This window comes from Cherax quadricarinatus, chromosome 21, assembly GCF_038502225.1.
Source record: "Cherax quadricarinatus isolate ZL_2023a chromosome 21, ASM3850222v1, whole genome shotgun sequence".
Classification (NCBI taxonomy): domain Eukaryota; kingdom Metazoa; phylum Arthropoda; class Malacostraca; order Decapoda; family Parastacidae; genus Cherax; species Cherax quadricarinatus.
In genome coordinates, this window is record NC_091312.1 from 46,691,367 (window position 1) to 46,706,829 (window position 15,463).

The 15,463-nt window shown below is 38.7% G+C and overlaps 1 protein-coding gene across 1 annotated transcript in view; it reads right to left on the reverse strand.

The window, feature by feature from the left end:
• LOC128689050 (putative mediator of RNA polymerase II transcription subunit 12) overlaps nucleotides 1-15,463 on the reverse strand; it is a 34,769-nt gene that overhangs the window by 16,307 nt on the left and 2,999 nt on the right. Inside the window, exon 2 of the mRNA XM_070087443.1 lies at nucleotides 10,277-10,650. Within this exon, the coding sequence (XP_069943544.1) occupies nucleotides 10,277-10,650 (374 nt within the window). The remainder of the gene's footprint in view (nucleotides 1-10,276; nucleotides 10,651-15,463) is intronic.

Genomic DNA, 15,463 nt, shown 5'->3' on the forward strand with positions numbered 1-15,463 from the left:
GCAGAAGCAGTAGTAGTAGTAATAGTAATATTGGTAGTAGTAGTAGTACTAACAGCAGTAGTAGTAGTAATAGTAATATTGGTAGTAGTAGTACTAACAGCAGTAGTAGTAGTAATAGTAATATTGGTAGTAGTAGTACTAACAGCAGTAGTAGTAGTAATAGTAATATTGGTAGTAGTAGTACTAACAGCAGTAGTAGTAGTAATAGTAATATTGGTAGTAGTAGTACTAACAGCAGTAGTAGTAGTAATAGTAATATTGGTAGTAGTAGTACTAACAGCAGTAGTAGTAGTAATAGTAATATTGGTAGAAGTAGTACTAACAGCAGTAGTAGTAGTAATAGTAATATTGGTAGTAGTAGTACTAACAGCAGTAGTAGTAGTAATAGTAATATTGGTAGTAGTAGTACTAACAGCAGTAGTAGTAGTAATAGTAATATTGGTAGTAGTAGTACTAACAGCAGTAGTAGTAGTATTAGTAATATTGGTAGTAGTAGTACTAACAGCAGTAGTAGTAGTAATAGTAATATTGGTAGTAGTAGTACTAACAGCAGTAGTAGTAGTAACAGTAATATTGGTAGTAGTAGTACTAACAGCAGTAGTAGTAGTAATAGTAATATTGGTAGTAGCAGTACTAACAGCAGCAGTAGTAGTAACAGTAATATTGGTAGTAGTAGTACTAACAGCAGTAGTAGTAGTAATAGTAATATTGGTAGTAGCAGTACTAACAGCAGTAGTAGTAGTAACAGTAATTGGTAGTAGTAGTAGTACTAACAGCAGCAGTAGTAGTAACAGTAATATTGGTAGTAGTAGTACTAACAGCAGCAGTAGTAGTAATAGTAATATTGGTAGTAGTAGTACTAACAGAAGTAGTAGTAGTAATAGTAATATTGGTAGTAGTAGTACTAACAGCAGTAGTAGTAGTAATAGTAATATTGGTAGTAGTGGTACTAACAGCAGTAGTAGTAATAGTAATATTGGTAGTAGCAGTACTAACAGCAGTAGTAGTAGTAATAGTAATATTGGTAGTAGCAGTACTAACAGCAGTAGTAGTAGTAATAGTAATATTGATAGTAGCAGTACTAACAGCAGCAGTAGTAGTAACAGTAATATTGGTAGTAGTAGTACTAACAGCAGTAGTAGTAGTAACATTAATATTGGTAGTAGTAGTACTAACAGCAGCAGTAGTAGTAACAGTAATATTGGTAGTAGTAGTACTAACAGCAGTAGTAGTAGTAATAGTAATATTGGTAGTAATAGTACTAACAGCAGTAGTATTATTAGTAATATTGGTAGGAGTAGTAGTACTAAAAGCAGTAGTTGTAGTAGTAATAGTAATATTGGTAGTAGTAGCACTAACAGCAGTAGTAGTAGTAGTAATAGCAATATTGGTAGTAGTAGTACTAACAGCAGTAGTAGTAGTAATAGTAATATTGGTAGTAGTAGTACTAACAGCAGTAGTAGTAGTAGTAATAGTAATATTGGTAGTAGTAGTACTAACAGCAGTAGTAGTAGTAATAGTAATACTGGTAGTAGTACTAACAGCAGTAGTAGTAGTAAGATAGATAAGATAAGATTTCGTTTTGATTTTTAACCCCGGAGGGTTAGCCACCCAGGATAACCCAAGAAAGTCAGTGCGTCATCGAGGACTGTCTAACTTATTTCCATTGTGGTCCTCAATCTTGTCCCCCAGGATGCGACCCACACCAGTCGACTAACACCCAGGTACCTATTTGCTGCTAGGTGAACAGGACAACAGGTCTAAGGAAACGTGTCGAAATGTTTTCCACCCCCGGGAATCGAACCCGGGCCCTCCGTGTGTGAAGCGGGAGCTTTAGCCACCAGGCCGCCGGGCCATAAGCAGTAGTAGTACTAACAGTAGTAGTAGTAATAGTAATATTGGTAGTAGTAGTAGCAATAGCAGTAGTAGTAGTAGTAATAGTAATAGTAGTAGTACCAACAGCAGCAGTAGTAGTAATAGTAATATTGGTAGTAGTAGTACTAACAGCAGTAGTAGTAGTAATAGTAATATTGGTAGTAGTAGTACTAACAGCAGTAGTAGTAGTAATAGCATTATTGGTAGTAGTAGTACTAACAGCAGCAGTAGTAGTAATAGTAATATTGTAGTAGTGGTACTAACAGCAGTAGTAGTAGTGATAGTAATATTGGTAGTAGTAGTACTAGCAGCAGCAATAGTAGTAATAGTAATGTAGTAGAAGTAGTACTAACAGCAGTAGTAGTAGTAATAGTAATATTGTAGTAGTAGCAGTACTAACAGCAGTAGTAGTAGTAATAGTAATATTGGTAGTAGTAGTAATAACAGCAGCAGTAGTAGTAGTAACAGTAATATTGGTAGTAGTAGTAGTACTAACAGCAGTAGTAGTAGTAATAGTAATATTGGTAGTAGTAGTACTAACAGCAGCAGTAGTAGTAACAGTAATATTGGTAGTAGTAGTACTAAGAGCAGTAGTAGTAGTAATAGTAATAGTGAAGTAGTAGTAGTACTAACAGCAGTAGTAGTAGTAGTAGTACTAACAGCAGTAGTAGTAGTAGTAGTAGTACTAACAGCAGTAGTAGTAGTAATAGTAATATTGGTAGTAGTAGTACTAACAGCAGTAGTAGTAGTAATAGTAATATTGGTAGTAGTAGTACTAACAGCAGTAGTAGTAGTAACAGTAATATTGGTAGTAGTAGTACTAACAGCAGTAGTAGTAGTAATAGTAATATTGGTATTAGCAGTACTAACAGCAGTAGTAGTAGTAATAGTAATATTGGTAGTAGCAGTACTAACAGCAGTAGTAGTAGTAATAGTAATATTGGTAGTAGTAGTAGTACTAACAGCAGCAGTAGAAGTAACAGTAATATTGGTAGTAGTAGTACTAACAGCAGCAGTAGTAGTAACAGTAATATTGGTAGTAGTAGTACTAAGAGCAGTAGTAGTAGAAATAGTAATAGTGTAGTAGTAGCAGTACTAACAGCAGTAGTAGTAGTAATAGTAATATTGGTAGTAGTACTAACAGCAGCAGTAGTAGTAATAGTAATATTGGTAGTAGTAGTACTAACAGCAGTAGTAGTAGTAATAGTAATATTGGTAGTAGTAGTAATAACAGCAGTAGTAGTAGTAATAGTAATATTGGTAGTAGTACTAACAGCAGCAGTAGTAGTAATAGTAATATTGGTAGTAGTGGTACTAACAGCAGTAGTAGTAGTAATAGTAATGTTGGTAGTAGTACTAACGGCATTAGTATTAGTAACAGTAATATTGCTAGTAGTACTATCAGCAGCAGTAGTAGTAATAGTAATATTGGTAGTAGTGGTACTAACAGTAGAAGTAGTAGTAACAGTAATATTGGTGGTGGTAGTAGTAGTACTAACAGCAGTAGTAGTAGTAATAGTAATATTGGTAGTAGTACTAACAGCAATAGTATTAGTAACAGTAATATTGGTAGTAGTAGTACTAATAGCAGTAGTAGTAGTAGTAGTAGTAGTAGTAGTAGTAGTAATAGTAATATTGGTAGTAGTAGTACTAACAGCAGCAGTAGTAATAGTAATATTGTAGTAGTAGTACTACCAGCAGCAGTAGTAGTAATAGTAATATTGGAAGTAGTAGTACTAACAGCAGCAGTAGTAGTAATAGTAATATTGGAAGTAGTAGTAGTAGTACTAACAGCAGGAGTAGAAGTAATAGTAATATTGGCAGTAGTAGTACTAACAGCAGCAGTAGTAGTAATAGTAATATTGTCGAAGTAGTACTAACAGCAGCAGTAGTAATAATAGTAATATTGGTAGTAGTAGTACTAACAGCAGCAGTAGTAGTAATAGTAATATTGGTAGTAGTAGTACTAACAGCAGTAGTAGTAGTAGTAGTAATAGTAATATTGGTAGTAGTAGTACTAACAGCAGCAGTAGAAGTAATAGTAATATTGGTAGAGCTGGTACCAACAGCAGCAGTAGTAGTAATAGTAATATTGGTAGAGCTGGTACCAACAGCAGCAGTAGTAGTAATAGTAATATTGTCGTAGTAGTACTAACAACAGTAGTAGTAGTAGTAGTAATAGTAATATTGGTAATAGCAGTACTAACAACAGTAGTAGTAGTAATAGTAATATTGGTAATAGTAGTACTAACAGCAGCAGTAGTAGTAATAGCAATATTGGTAGTAGTAGAAGTACTAACAGCAGTAGTAGTAGTAATAGTAATATTGGTAATAGTAGTACTAACAGCAGTCGTAGTAGTAGTAATAGTAATATTGTCGTAGTAGTACTAACAACAGTAGTAGTAGTAGTAGTAATAGTAATATTGGTAATAGCAGTACTAACAACAGTAGTAGTAGTAATAGTAATATTGGTAATAGTAGTACTAACAGCAGCAGTAGTAGTAACAGTAATATTGGTAATAGTAGTACTAACAGCAGTCGTAGTAGTAGTAATAGTAATATTGGTAATAGTAGTACTAACAGCAGTAGTAGTAGTAATAGTAATATTGGTAGTAGTGGTACTAACAGCAGCAGTAGTAGTAGTAATGGTAATATTGATAATAGTAGTACTAGCAGCAGTAGTAGTAGTAATAGTAACATTGGTAGTAGCAGTACTAACAGCAGTAGTAGTAGTAATAGTAATACTGGTAGTAGTAGTACTAACAGCAGCAGTAGTAGTAATAGTAATATTGGTAGTAGTAGTACTAACAGCAGCAGTAGTAATAATAGTAATATTGTTGTAGTAGTACTAACAGCAGTAGTAGTATAGTACTTGAAGACGATGTATAGTAATATTTTGAGTAGTCCCTCAGTACTATAGTATGAAACAGCAGTAGTAGTAGTAATAGTAATATGTTGCATATGTGTCTTAGTAATAGTACTAACAGCAGTAGTTGTAGTAATATAAATATTGTGGCCTAGTACCTCTTGCGCTAGTACTACTTCTTCTCCATATTGTTTCAGCAGTAGTGAGGGACTGTCATTTAAGGGTGATGGACAGTAATATCTTCTGCTTCTATCAACTTTTCTGTAGTAGCACTGTGTAGGCTAACAGCAATAGTAGTAGTAACAGTAATATAATAGTAATATTGGTAGTAGTAGTACAAGAGTAGTACTAACAGCAGTAGTAGTATTAATAATAATGTTGGTAATAGTACTAACAGCAGCAGTAGTAGTAATAGTAATATTGGTGGTAGTAGTACTAACAGCAGTAGTAGTAGAAATAGTAATATTGGTAGTAGCAGTACTAACAGCAGTAGTAGTAGTAATAGTAATATTGGTGATAGTAGTACTAACAGCAGTAGTAGTAGTAATAGTAATGTTGGTAATAGTACTAACAGCAGCAGTAATAGTAATAGTAATATTGGTAATAGTAGTACTAACAGCAGTAGTAGTAGAAATAGTAATATTGGTAGTAGCAGTACTAACAACAGTAGTAGTAGTAATAGTAATATTCGTAGTAGTAGTACTAACAGCAGCAGTAGTAGTAATAGTAATATTGGTAGTAGTGGTACTAACAGCAGTAGTAGTAGTAATAGTAATATTGGCAGTAGTAGTACTAACAGCAGCAGTAGTAGTAGTAATAGTAATATTGGTAGTAGTGGTACTAACAGCAGTAGTAGTAATAGTAATATTGGTAGTAGTAGTACTAACAGCAGTAGTAGTAGTAATAGTAATATTGGTAGTAGTACTAACAACAGTAGTAGTAGTAATAGTAATATTGGTAGTAGTAGTACTAACAGCAGCAGTAGTAGTAATAGTAATATTGGTAGTAGTAGTACTAACAGCAGCAGTAGTAGTAATAGTAATATTGTCGTAGTAGTACTAACAGCAGCAGTAGTAGTAATAGTAATATTTGTAGTAGTAGTATTAGTACTAACAGCAGCAGTAGTAGTGATAGTAATATTGGTAGCAGTAGTACTAACAGTGTCAGCATAGTTGCTGATCCCTGTGTTATTTAGCATAGCATATAGTATCATCCATGTGCTCTAGATAGGAGATCCCTTTTAGGCCTGTGACTTTGTGTGACGTCACGGGTTGCGCATGTGTACGTTCGTACCTCTGCCTCGGCCTCAGTCGGCGGTAGATCATCCAGGCTAGGACAGGCAGAGGCTGGGCTCCATTTCTCATCATCACAGTCTGACAATATATGTTACCATCCAACAAGTGTGTCTACTTCAACCCTCGATATCTCCATTTAAGAACCCCTACGATAACAGCAGCAGTAATAGTAATATTGGTAGTAGTAGTAGTACTAACAGCAGTAGTAGTAGTAATGGTAATATTGGTGGTAGTAGTAGTAGTAGTACTAACAGCAGTAGTAGTAATAGTAACACTGGTAGTAGTACTAACAGCAACAGTAGTAGTAATAGTAATATTGGTAGTAGTAGTACTAACAGCAGTAGTAGTAGTAATAGTAATATTGGTAATAGTAGTACTAACAGCAGTAGTAGTAGTAATAGTAATATTGGTAGTAGCGGTACTAACAGCAGTAGTAGTAGTAATAGTAATATTGGTAGTAGTGGTACTAACAGCAGTAGTAGTAGTAATAGTAATATTGGTCGTAGCAGTACTAACAGCAGTAGTAGTAGTAATAGTAATATTGGTAGTAGCAGTACTAACAGCAGTAGTAGTAGTAATAGTAATATTGGTAGTAGCAGTACTAACAGCAGCAGTAGTAGTAATAGTAATATTGGTAGTAGTAGTACTAACAGCAGTAGTAGTAGTAATAGTAACATTGGTAGTAGTAGTACTAACAGCAGTAGTAGTAGTAATAGTAATATTGGTAGTAGCAGCATTACTAACAGCAGCAGTAGTAGTAATAGTAATATTGGTAGTAGTAGTACTAACAGCAGTAGTAGTAGTAATAGTAATATTGGTAGTAGTAGTACTAACAGCAGTAGTAGTAGTAATAGTAATATTGGTAGTAGTAGTACTAACAGCAGTAGTAGTAGTAATAGTAATATTGGTAGTAGTAGTACTAACAGCAGTAGTTGTAGTAATATAAATATTGGTAGTAGCAGTACTAACAGCAGTAGTTGTATTAACAGTAATATTGGTAGTAGCAGTACTAACAGCAATAGTAGTAGTAACAGTAATATTGGCAAGAGTAGTACTAACAGCAGTAGTAGTAGTAATAGTAATATTGGTAGTAATAGTACTAACAGCAGTAGTAGTAGTAATAGTAATATTGGTAGTAGTAGTACTAACAGCAGTAGTAATAGTAATATTGGTAGTAGCAGTACTAACAGCAGTAGTAGTAGTAATAGTAATATTGGTAGTAGTAGTACTAACAGCAGTAGTAGTATTAGTAATAGTAATATTGGTAGTAGTAGTACTAACAGCAGTAGTAGTAGTAATAGTAATATTGGTAGTAGTAGTACTAACAGCAGTAGTAGTAGTAATAGTAATATTGGTAGTAGTAGTACTAACAGCAGTAGTATTAGTAATAGTAATATTGGTAGTAGCAGTACTAACAGCAGTAGTAGTAGTAATAGTAATATTGGTAGTAGTAGTACTAACAGCAGTAGTAGTAGTAATAGTAATATTGGTAGTAGTAGTACTAACAGCAGTAGTAGTAGTAATAGTAATATTGGTAGTAGTAGTACTAACAGCAGTAGTAGTAGTAATAGTAATATTGGTAGTAGCAGTACTAACAGCAGTAGTAGTAGTAATAGTAATATTGGTAGTAGTAGTACTAACAGCAGTAGTAGTAGTAATAGTAATATTGGTAGTAGTAGTACTAACAGCAGTAGTAGTAGTAATAGTAATATTGGTAGTAGTAGTACTAACAGCAGTAGTAGTAGTAATAGTAATATTGGTAGTAGTAGTACTAACAGCAGTAGTAGTAGTAATAGTAATATTGGTAGTAGCAGTACTAACAGCAGTAGTAGTAGTAATAGTAATATTGGTAGTAGCAGTACTAACAGCAGTAGTAGTAAATAACAAAAAGGCACAATACCGTGACTGGAACAATACACAAATAACCCGCACATAAAAGAGAGAAGCTTACGACGACGTTTCGGTCCGACTTGGACCATTGACAAAGTCACACTAACAGAGGTGGAGCAGGACGGCTATATATAGGCAGGAAGAGGTGGAGGTAGTAGTAGTAGTGGTAGTAGTAGTACAAGAATTGTATATAATACCGACAGGATTAAATGACACATGCACAACACCCGGGCATCCCCACCGTAGACGTTTCGCCATCCAGCCAGCCACTGGATGGCGAAACGTCCACAACAAAGACAACCAGACGCCGCACATGTGTCTTAATTTCATCAGTAGTTGTAGTAGAAGAAGAAGAGGTAGTAGTAGTGGTAGTGGTAGAAGTGGGAAATAAGGAAGACGAACCAGTCAAATACAAAGGAAGGGGAGCACTGCAAGAGAGCTAGAAACCCACAGAGGGAGAGCAAGCGCACCGAGGTGCGTGAAAGGGGAAGTGGTGAAATGAAATAATATAAATGAAGAAGGAACAGAAACACGAGACAGGAGAGAGAAAGACAACCCAGAGGAGAAAAGGAGAGAGGAAAGGGGAAGAGGAAGAAGAAAAAGAAAAAAGAAGAAGAAGAAGAAGAAGAAGAAGAAGAAGAAGAAGAAGAAGAAGAAGAAGAAGAAGAAGAAGAAGAAGAAGAAGAAGAAGAAGAAGAAAAAAAATGAGGATTCAGGTTAAGTCACGGGTGTTCTGAAGTTTGGAGCATTTTACAATGTAGTGGGAGAGGAAGGCATCTACAGAGACGAAGCCAGGGCTAAGGTTCATACAAGGAAAGTTGTGTATTAGAGAGGATTCAACTAAACGGCGACTGTTGGAGTTGGAAGTAGGGAAGACAGTTTTAGCAGAAGACCACTCAATAGGATGGCTATGATCTCTGACGTGACAGAAAAGAGCATTGTTAGTGTCGGCAAGCCTAACACTATTTTTGTGCTCCCTAAGTCTGTCAGAAAGAGATCGACCAGTTTCTCCGAAGTATTGAAGAGGACAGGAGGAGCAAGAAATAGAGTAGACACCAGGAACATCTGTAGAGGGAGGAGAGGTATGAACGAGATTAGTGCGAAGAGTGTTAGTCTGGCGGAAGGTAAGCTTGATGTCTAAGGGGCGAAGAGAATTGTTGAGATTAGAAAGACCGGAAATGTAGGGAAGGCAGAGGACAGAAGAGTTCCCATGAGTAGAGAGTTTGGGAGAGAAGAAATTGCGTTTAGCACGTGAGAGGGCAGAGTCTATGAAATGGGAAGGATAGCCAAGACGGGAGAACGAATTATGAAGAGTGGAAATTTCTGCTGGAAGGAACTGAGGATCACAGATGCGGAGGGCACGGAGAAAGAGGGAGAAAAGAACACTTTTCTTGACAGGGGAAGCATGATAGGAAAAGTAGTGAATGTACATGCCACTGTGCATAGGTTTACGGTATCTGAGCGGTGGACATGGACATCAAGGAAAGGAAGCAAGGAATTAGATTCCCATTCAGCTTTAAACTTAATGAAAGGGGCAAGATTATTAAGGGCTTCAAGAAAAGGTTGGAAGAGACTGGAGTCATGAGGCCACAGAGCAAAGATGTTATCCACATAGCGGAGCCAGAGTGAAGGTCGCACATCGATGGTAGGAAGAAGAACAGTCTCGAAGTATTCCATGTAAAGATTAGCAAGGACAGGAGAGAGAGGAGAGCCCATAGCGACACCTCCACCTCTTCCTGCCTATATATAGCCGTCCTGCTCCACCTCTGTTAGTGTGACTTTGTCAATGGTCCAAGTCGGACCGAAACGTCGTCGTAAGCTTCTCTCTTTTATGTGCGGGTTATTTGTGTAGTAGTAGTAGTAGTAGTAATAGTAATATTGGTAGTAGCAGTACTAAGAGCAGTAGTAGTAGTAATAGTAATATTGGTAGTAGTAGTACTAACAGCAGTAGTAGTAGTAATAGTAATATTGGTAGTAGTAGTACTAACAGCAGTAGTAGTAGTAATAGTAATATTGGTAGTAGCAGTACTAACAGCAATAGTAGTAGTAATAGTAATATTGGTAGTAGCAGTACTAACAGCAGTAGTAGTAGTAATAGTAATATTGGTAGTAGCAGTACTAACAGCAGTAGTAGTAGTAATAGCAGTAGTAGCAGTAGCAAGTAAAATTTAGGACAAATTTAGGAAAAATTAGCCTTGGATTTGCGGGTAGTTTTTACAGACCTGTCATCAGTGGTCGTACACGACCCTTAAGTCAATAACCAATATAAGAAACGACTTAGGGCCAAAAATAACTGACTTTGACAATCATTTATCGCAAAAGTGAGTGAGAAGCCATACCAAAGTACTACCTGATGTCTGTCGTCTTGTCGGTCTGAGCTGTACCAGGAGTCGTCGTTGTGGTCGTCACTGCCACGACTAAAGGGGAGATCGTGGTGCTGAGAGTCGTACGCCGGGTGGTTCTGGTCAAGTTGGTCTTTGGCTTGGTCGTAGTGAAGGTAGTTGCCGCTGTGGTGGTGGTGATTGTAGGGATCGCGGTGGTCGTAGTGCTGGAGTTCGTGGGTGTCGTCGTTGCGGTAGTCGTCGTAGTGGAGGCGCTGGATTGTGGGGAGGAACACTGGCTTGGTGTTGATGGAGGGGGAGTGTAGGCGGGGGTGTGGGGAACTTGGTGGGGGAGGGGAGACTGAGCTGGGCTCAGGGCTCCCCAAACTGCCCTCGCTCACCCCTGTGAAGGAGAAACAGAATTAAGTCACACAACAGTAAGTCACACTACCAGGGTTCACACAACAGTAAGTCACACTACCAGGGTTCACACAACAGTGAGTCACACTACCAGGGTTCACACAACAGTGAGTCACACTACCAGGGTTCACACAACAGTAAGTCACACTACCAGGGTTCACACAACAGTGAGTCACACTACCAGGGTTCACACAACAGTGAGTCACACTACCAGGGTTCACACAACAGTGAGTCACACTACCAGGGTTCACACAACAGTGAGTCACACTACCAGGATTCACACAGCAGTAAGTCACACTAATAATGTTGATCTGGTACGAAATATAACAGCATCAAAACAATACACTCGGATCACAATATAATAGAAGTACAGGCTTGTATGCGCAGGACTCCTGACCAGCAAAATGTGATCAGCCATGATGATGCCTTCACCAAATTCAACTTCAGTAATAGAAACATACAGTGGGATCAATTTAACCATGTCCTAAATGAACCAAACTGGAAAGATATCCTAAACAACACGGATCTGAACCTTAGCCTAGAAAAAATTGGCTCGTGGTATTTGAGGTCTGCTCAAGGCACATTCACCTAAGAAAAAGTAAGAGATGTAAATTAGAAAGAGAGAGGCGCTCCCTCTACAGGCGAAGGCGAAGAATTACAGAGCTGCTCTGAAGAACAGAAGGAATCACTGACCAGAGAAATATAAAATATAAAACTTAAGCTTAAGGAATCATACAGGACCCAAGAAACACAGGAAGAATTTAAAGCAATAATTGAAATTTAAATAAAAAAAATCTAAAATAAAATCCATATCCAGTATTGGGCCCCTTCTTAAATGAGATAGGACTTACACTGATGACAGCAAAGAAATGAACGAGATGCTGAAGTCCCAGTACGACTCAGCGTTAATGGCCCGTTAATCAGACAAAGGGTCGACAATGTAAATTATTTTTTTATGACTGACTCAAAATTTGGTTAATTCAAGAATTTCTTCTGATATAATCCTAACACTACAGGACTTCGAAAAGGCAACAAATAACATGCCCATGCACTCTGCACCACACCCAGACTCATGGAATTCCGTGCCCATCAAGAACTGCAAGAAACCCCTTTCATGTGCCTTAAATTTTCTATGGAGAGGGAGCATAGACACAGGGGCCATTCCACAGCCACTAAAAGCAATAGACATAGCTCCTTTCCAGAAAGGTGGCAGTAAAGTAATTGCAAAGAATTACAGACAGATAGCACTAGCGTCCCTCATTATAATAATCTTTGAAAATGCAGATTAAGTTTAGACTTTGCGAAAGTCATCAGCAAGCGCGATCACGGTGTAATAGCACACAAAATGTATGATAAAGGAATAACAGGAAAAGTTTGTGGCTGGATCTATAACTTCCTTACAAACAGAACACAAAGAGTAATAATAAACAGAGTAAAGTCAGAGGCGGCAACAATGAAAAGCTCTGTTCCACTTTCTCCCATCCTTTTCCTCATATCTGAAAAAAACAGATGTAAACCACAGCACCGTATCCTCCTTTGCTGATAATATCAGAATTTGCATGACAGTGTTATCCATCGAGGACACTGCAGATCTCTAAGCGGACATTAACCAAGTCTTTAAATGGACCGCATATGAAGACGGATTTCAATTATTTTATGGAAATTCGAGGAAATAAAAACTGCATCATAGTATGAAAAAAATTCCAACTACACAATAAAGAGAAAAACTAATGAAAAGAACTCTGTAATGATCTTGTCAGAGAATCTCACATTCAAAGATCACAACAGTGTCTTTACCACATCTGCTATGAAAATGATAGGGTGATAATGAGAACCTTCCAAAATACGGACGCCAAGCCCATGACGATTCTCTTCAGATCTCTTGTTCTCTCTAGGCTGGAATACTCTGTACACTAACGGCCCTTTTCAAGGCAAGCGAAACTGTAGACCTGGAAAATATGCAGAGAACTGTCACTGCATGTATAAGTACAAAAAAGTATCTAAATTACTGGGAACAGTTGAAGTCCATTGACCTGTAGTCCTTGGAGAGTAGGCGAGAAAGATATACACTTGGAAAATCTTAGATGGACTATTCTCAAATATTCACACGGAAATCACACCCTACGAAAACAAAAGACTCGGCAGGCGGCGCCGAGTCTTCTGCGGGGGCGCCATGAGTACGCTAAGAGACAATACAAGCGTCAGGGTCCCCAGACTGTTCAACTGCCTCCCAGCATACATAAGGGGTATTACCAATAGATCACTGGCTGTATTCAAGAGGGAGCTGGACAGGCACCTGAAGTAAGTTCCCGACCAACCGGGCTCTGGTTTGTACGACGGTTTGCGTGCAGCCAGCAGTAACAGCCTTGTTGATCAGGTCATGATCCACCGCGAGTCCTGGTCATGGCCCGGGCCGCAGTAAAATGGTTCACACAACAGTAAGTCACACCACTGTGATCACACAACAGTAAGTCACACTACCATAGTTCACAAAATGGTAAGTCACATTACCATGATTCACACAACAGTGAGTCAAACTACCACGGTTCCAACAACAGTAAGTCACACTACCATGGTTCCATCAACAGCAAGTAACACTACCATGGCTCACACAGTCACACTACCATGGTTCACACAGCAGTGAATCACACTACCATGGTTCATACAACAGTAAGTCACACTACCATGGTTCACACAACAGTAAATCACACTACCATGGTTCATACAAAAGTAAGTCACACTGCCATGGTTCACACAACAGTGAGTCACACTACAATGGTTCACATAACAGTAAGTCACACTACCATGGTTCACACAACAGCAAGTCACACTACCATGGTTCACACAATAGTGAGTCATACTACCATGGTTTACACAACAGAGTCACACTACCATGGTTAACACAACAGAGTCACACTACCATGGTTAACACAACAGAGTCACACTACCATGGTTAACACAACAGAGTCACACTACCATGGTTCACACAACAGAGAGTCACACTACCTTGGTTAACACAACAGAGTCACACTACCATGGTTAACACAACAGAGTCACACTACCATGGTTCACACAACAGTCACACTACCATGGTTCACACAACAGAGAGTCACACTACCTTGGCTTACACAACAGAGTCACACTACCATGGTTCACACAACAGAGAGTCACACTACCATGGTTCACACAACAGAGTCACACTACCTTGGTTCACACAGCAGAGCGTCACACTACCATGGTTCAAACAACAGTCATACTACCGTGGTTCACAACAGTGAGTCACACTACTATGGTTCACAAAACAGAGTCACACTACCATGATTCACACAACAGAGTCTCACTACCATGGTTCAGACAAGAGTGAGTCACACTATCATGGTTCACACAACAGAGAGTCACACTACCATGGTTCACGCAACAGAGTCACACTACTATGGTTCACACAACAGAGTCACACTACCATGATTCACAAAACAGAGTCACACTATCATGGTTCACACAGCAGAGAGTCACACTACCTTGGCTTACACAATAGAGTCACACTACCATGGTTCACACAACAGAGTCACACTTCCATGGTTCACACAACAGAGCCGCATTACCATGGTTAACACAACAGAGTCACACTACCATGGCTCACACAACAGAGTCACACTACCATGGTTCACACAACAGTGAGTCACACTACCATGGTTCACACAACAGTGAGTCACACTACCATGGTTCACACAACAGAGTCACACTACCATAGCTCACACAACAATGAGTCACAGTACATGGCTCACACAAGAGTGTCACACTACCATGGTTCACACAACAGAGTCACACTACCATGGCTCACACAACAGAGTCACACTACCATGGTTCACACAACAGTGAGTCACACTACCATGGTTCACACAACAGAGAGTCACACTACCATGATTCACACAACAGAGTCACACTACCATAGTTCACACAACAGTGAGTCAAACTGCCATGGTTCACACAACAGTGAGTCACACTGCCATGGTTCACACAATATTGAGTTACTCTACCATGGTTCACACAACAGCCACACTACTATGGTTCACACAACAGAGTCACACTACCATGGTTCACACAACAGTGATTCACACTAGCATGGTTCACACAACAGAGTCACAGTACTATGGTTCACACAACAGAGTCACAGTACTATGGTTCACACAACAGAGTCATAGTACCATGGTTCACACAACAGAGTCACACTACCATGGTTCACACAACAGTGAGTCACACTACCATGGTTCACACAATAGTGAGTCACACTACCATGGTTTACACAACAGTAAGTCACACTACCATGGTTCACACAACAGAGCCACACTACCATGGTTCACACAACAGTCACACTACCATGGTTCATACAACAGGGAGTCACACTACCATGGTTCACACAATAGAGAGTCACATTACCATGGTTCACACAACAGTGAGTCACACTACCATGGTTCACAAAAGAGTTACACTACCATGGTTCACACAACAGAGTCACTATACCATGGTTCACACGACAGAGTCACACTACCATGGTTCACACAAGAGTGAGTCACACTACCATGGTTCACACAACAGAGAGTCACACTGCCATGGTTCACACAACACACTATCATGGTTCACACAACACACTACCATGGTTCACACAACAGTCACACTACCATGGTTCACACAATAGTCACACTACCATGGTTCACACAACAGTCACACTACCACGATTCACACAACAGTGAGTCACACTACCATGGTTCACACAACAGAGTCATACTACCATGGTT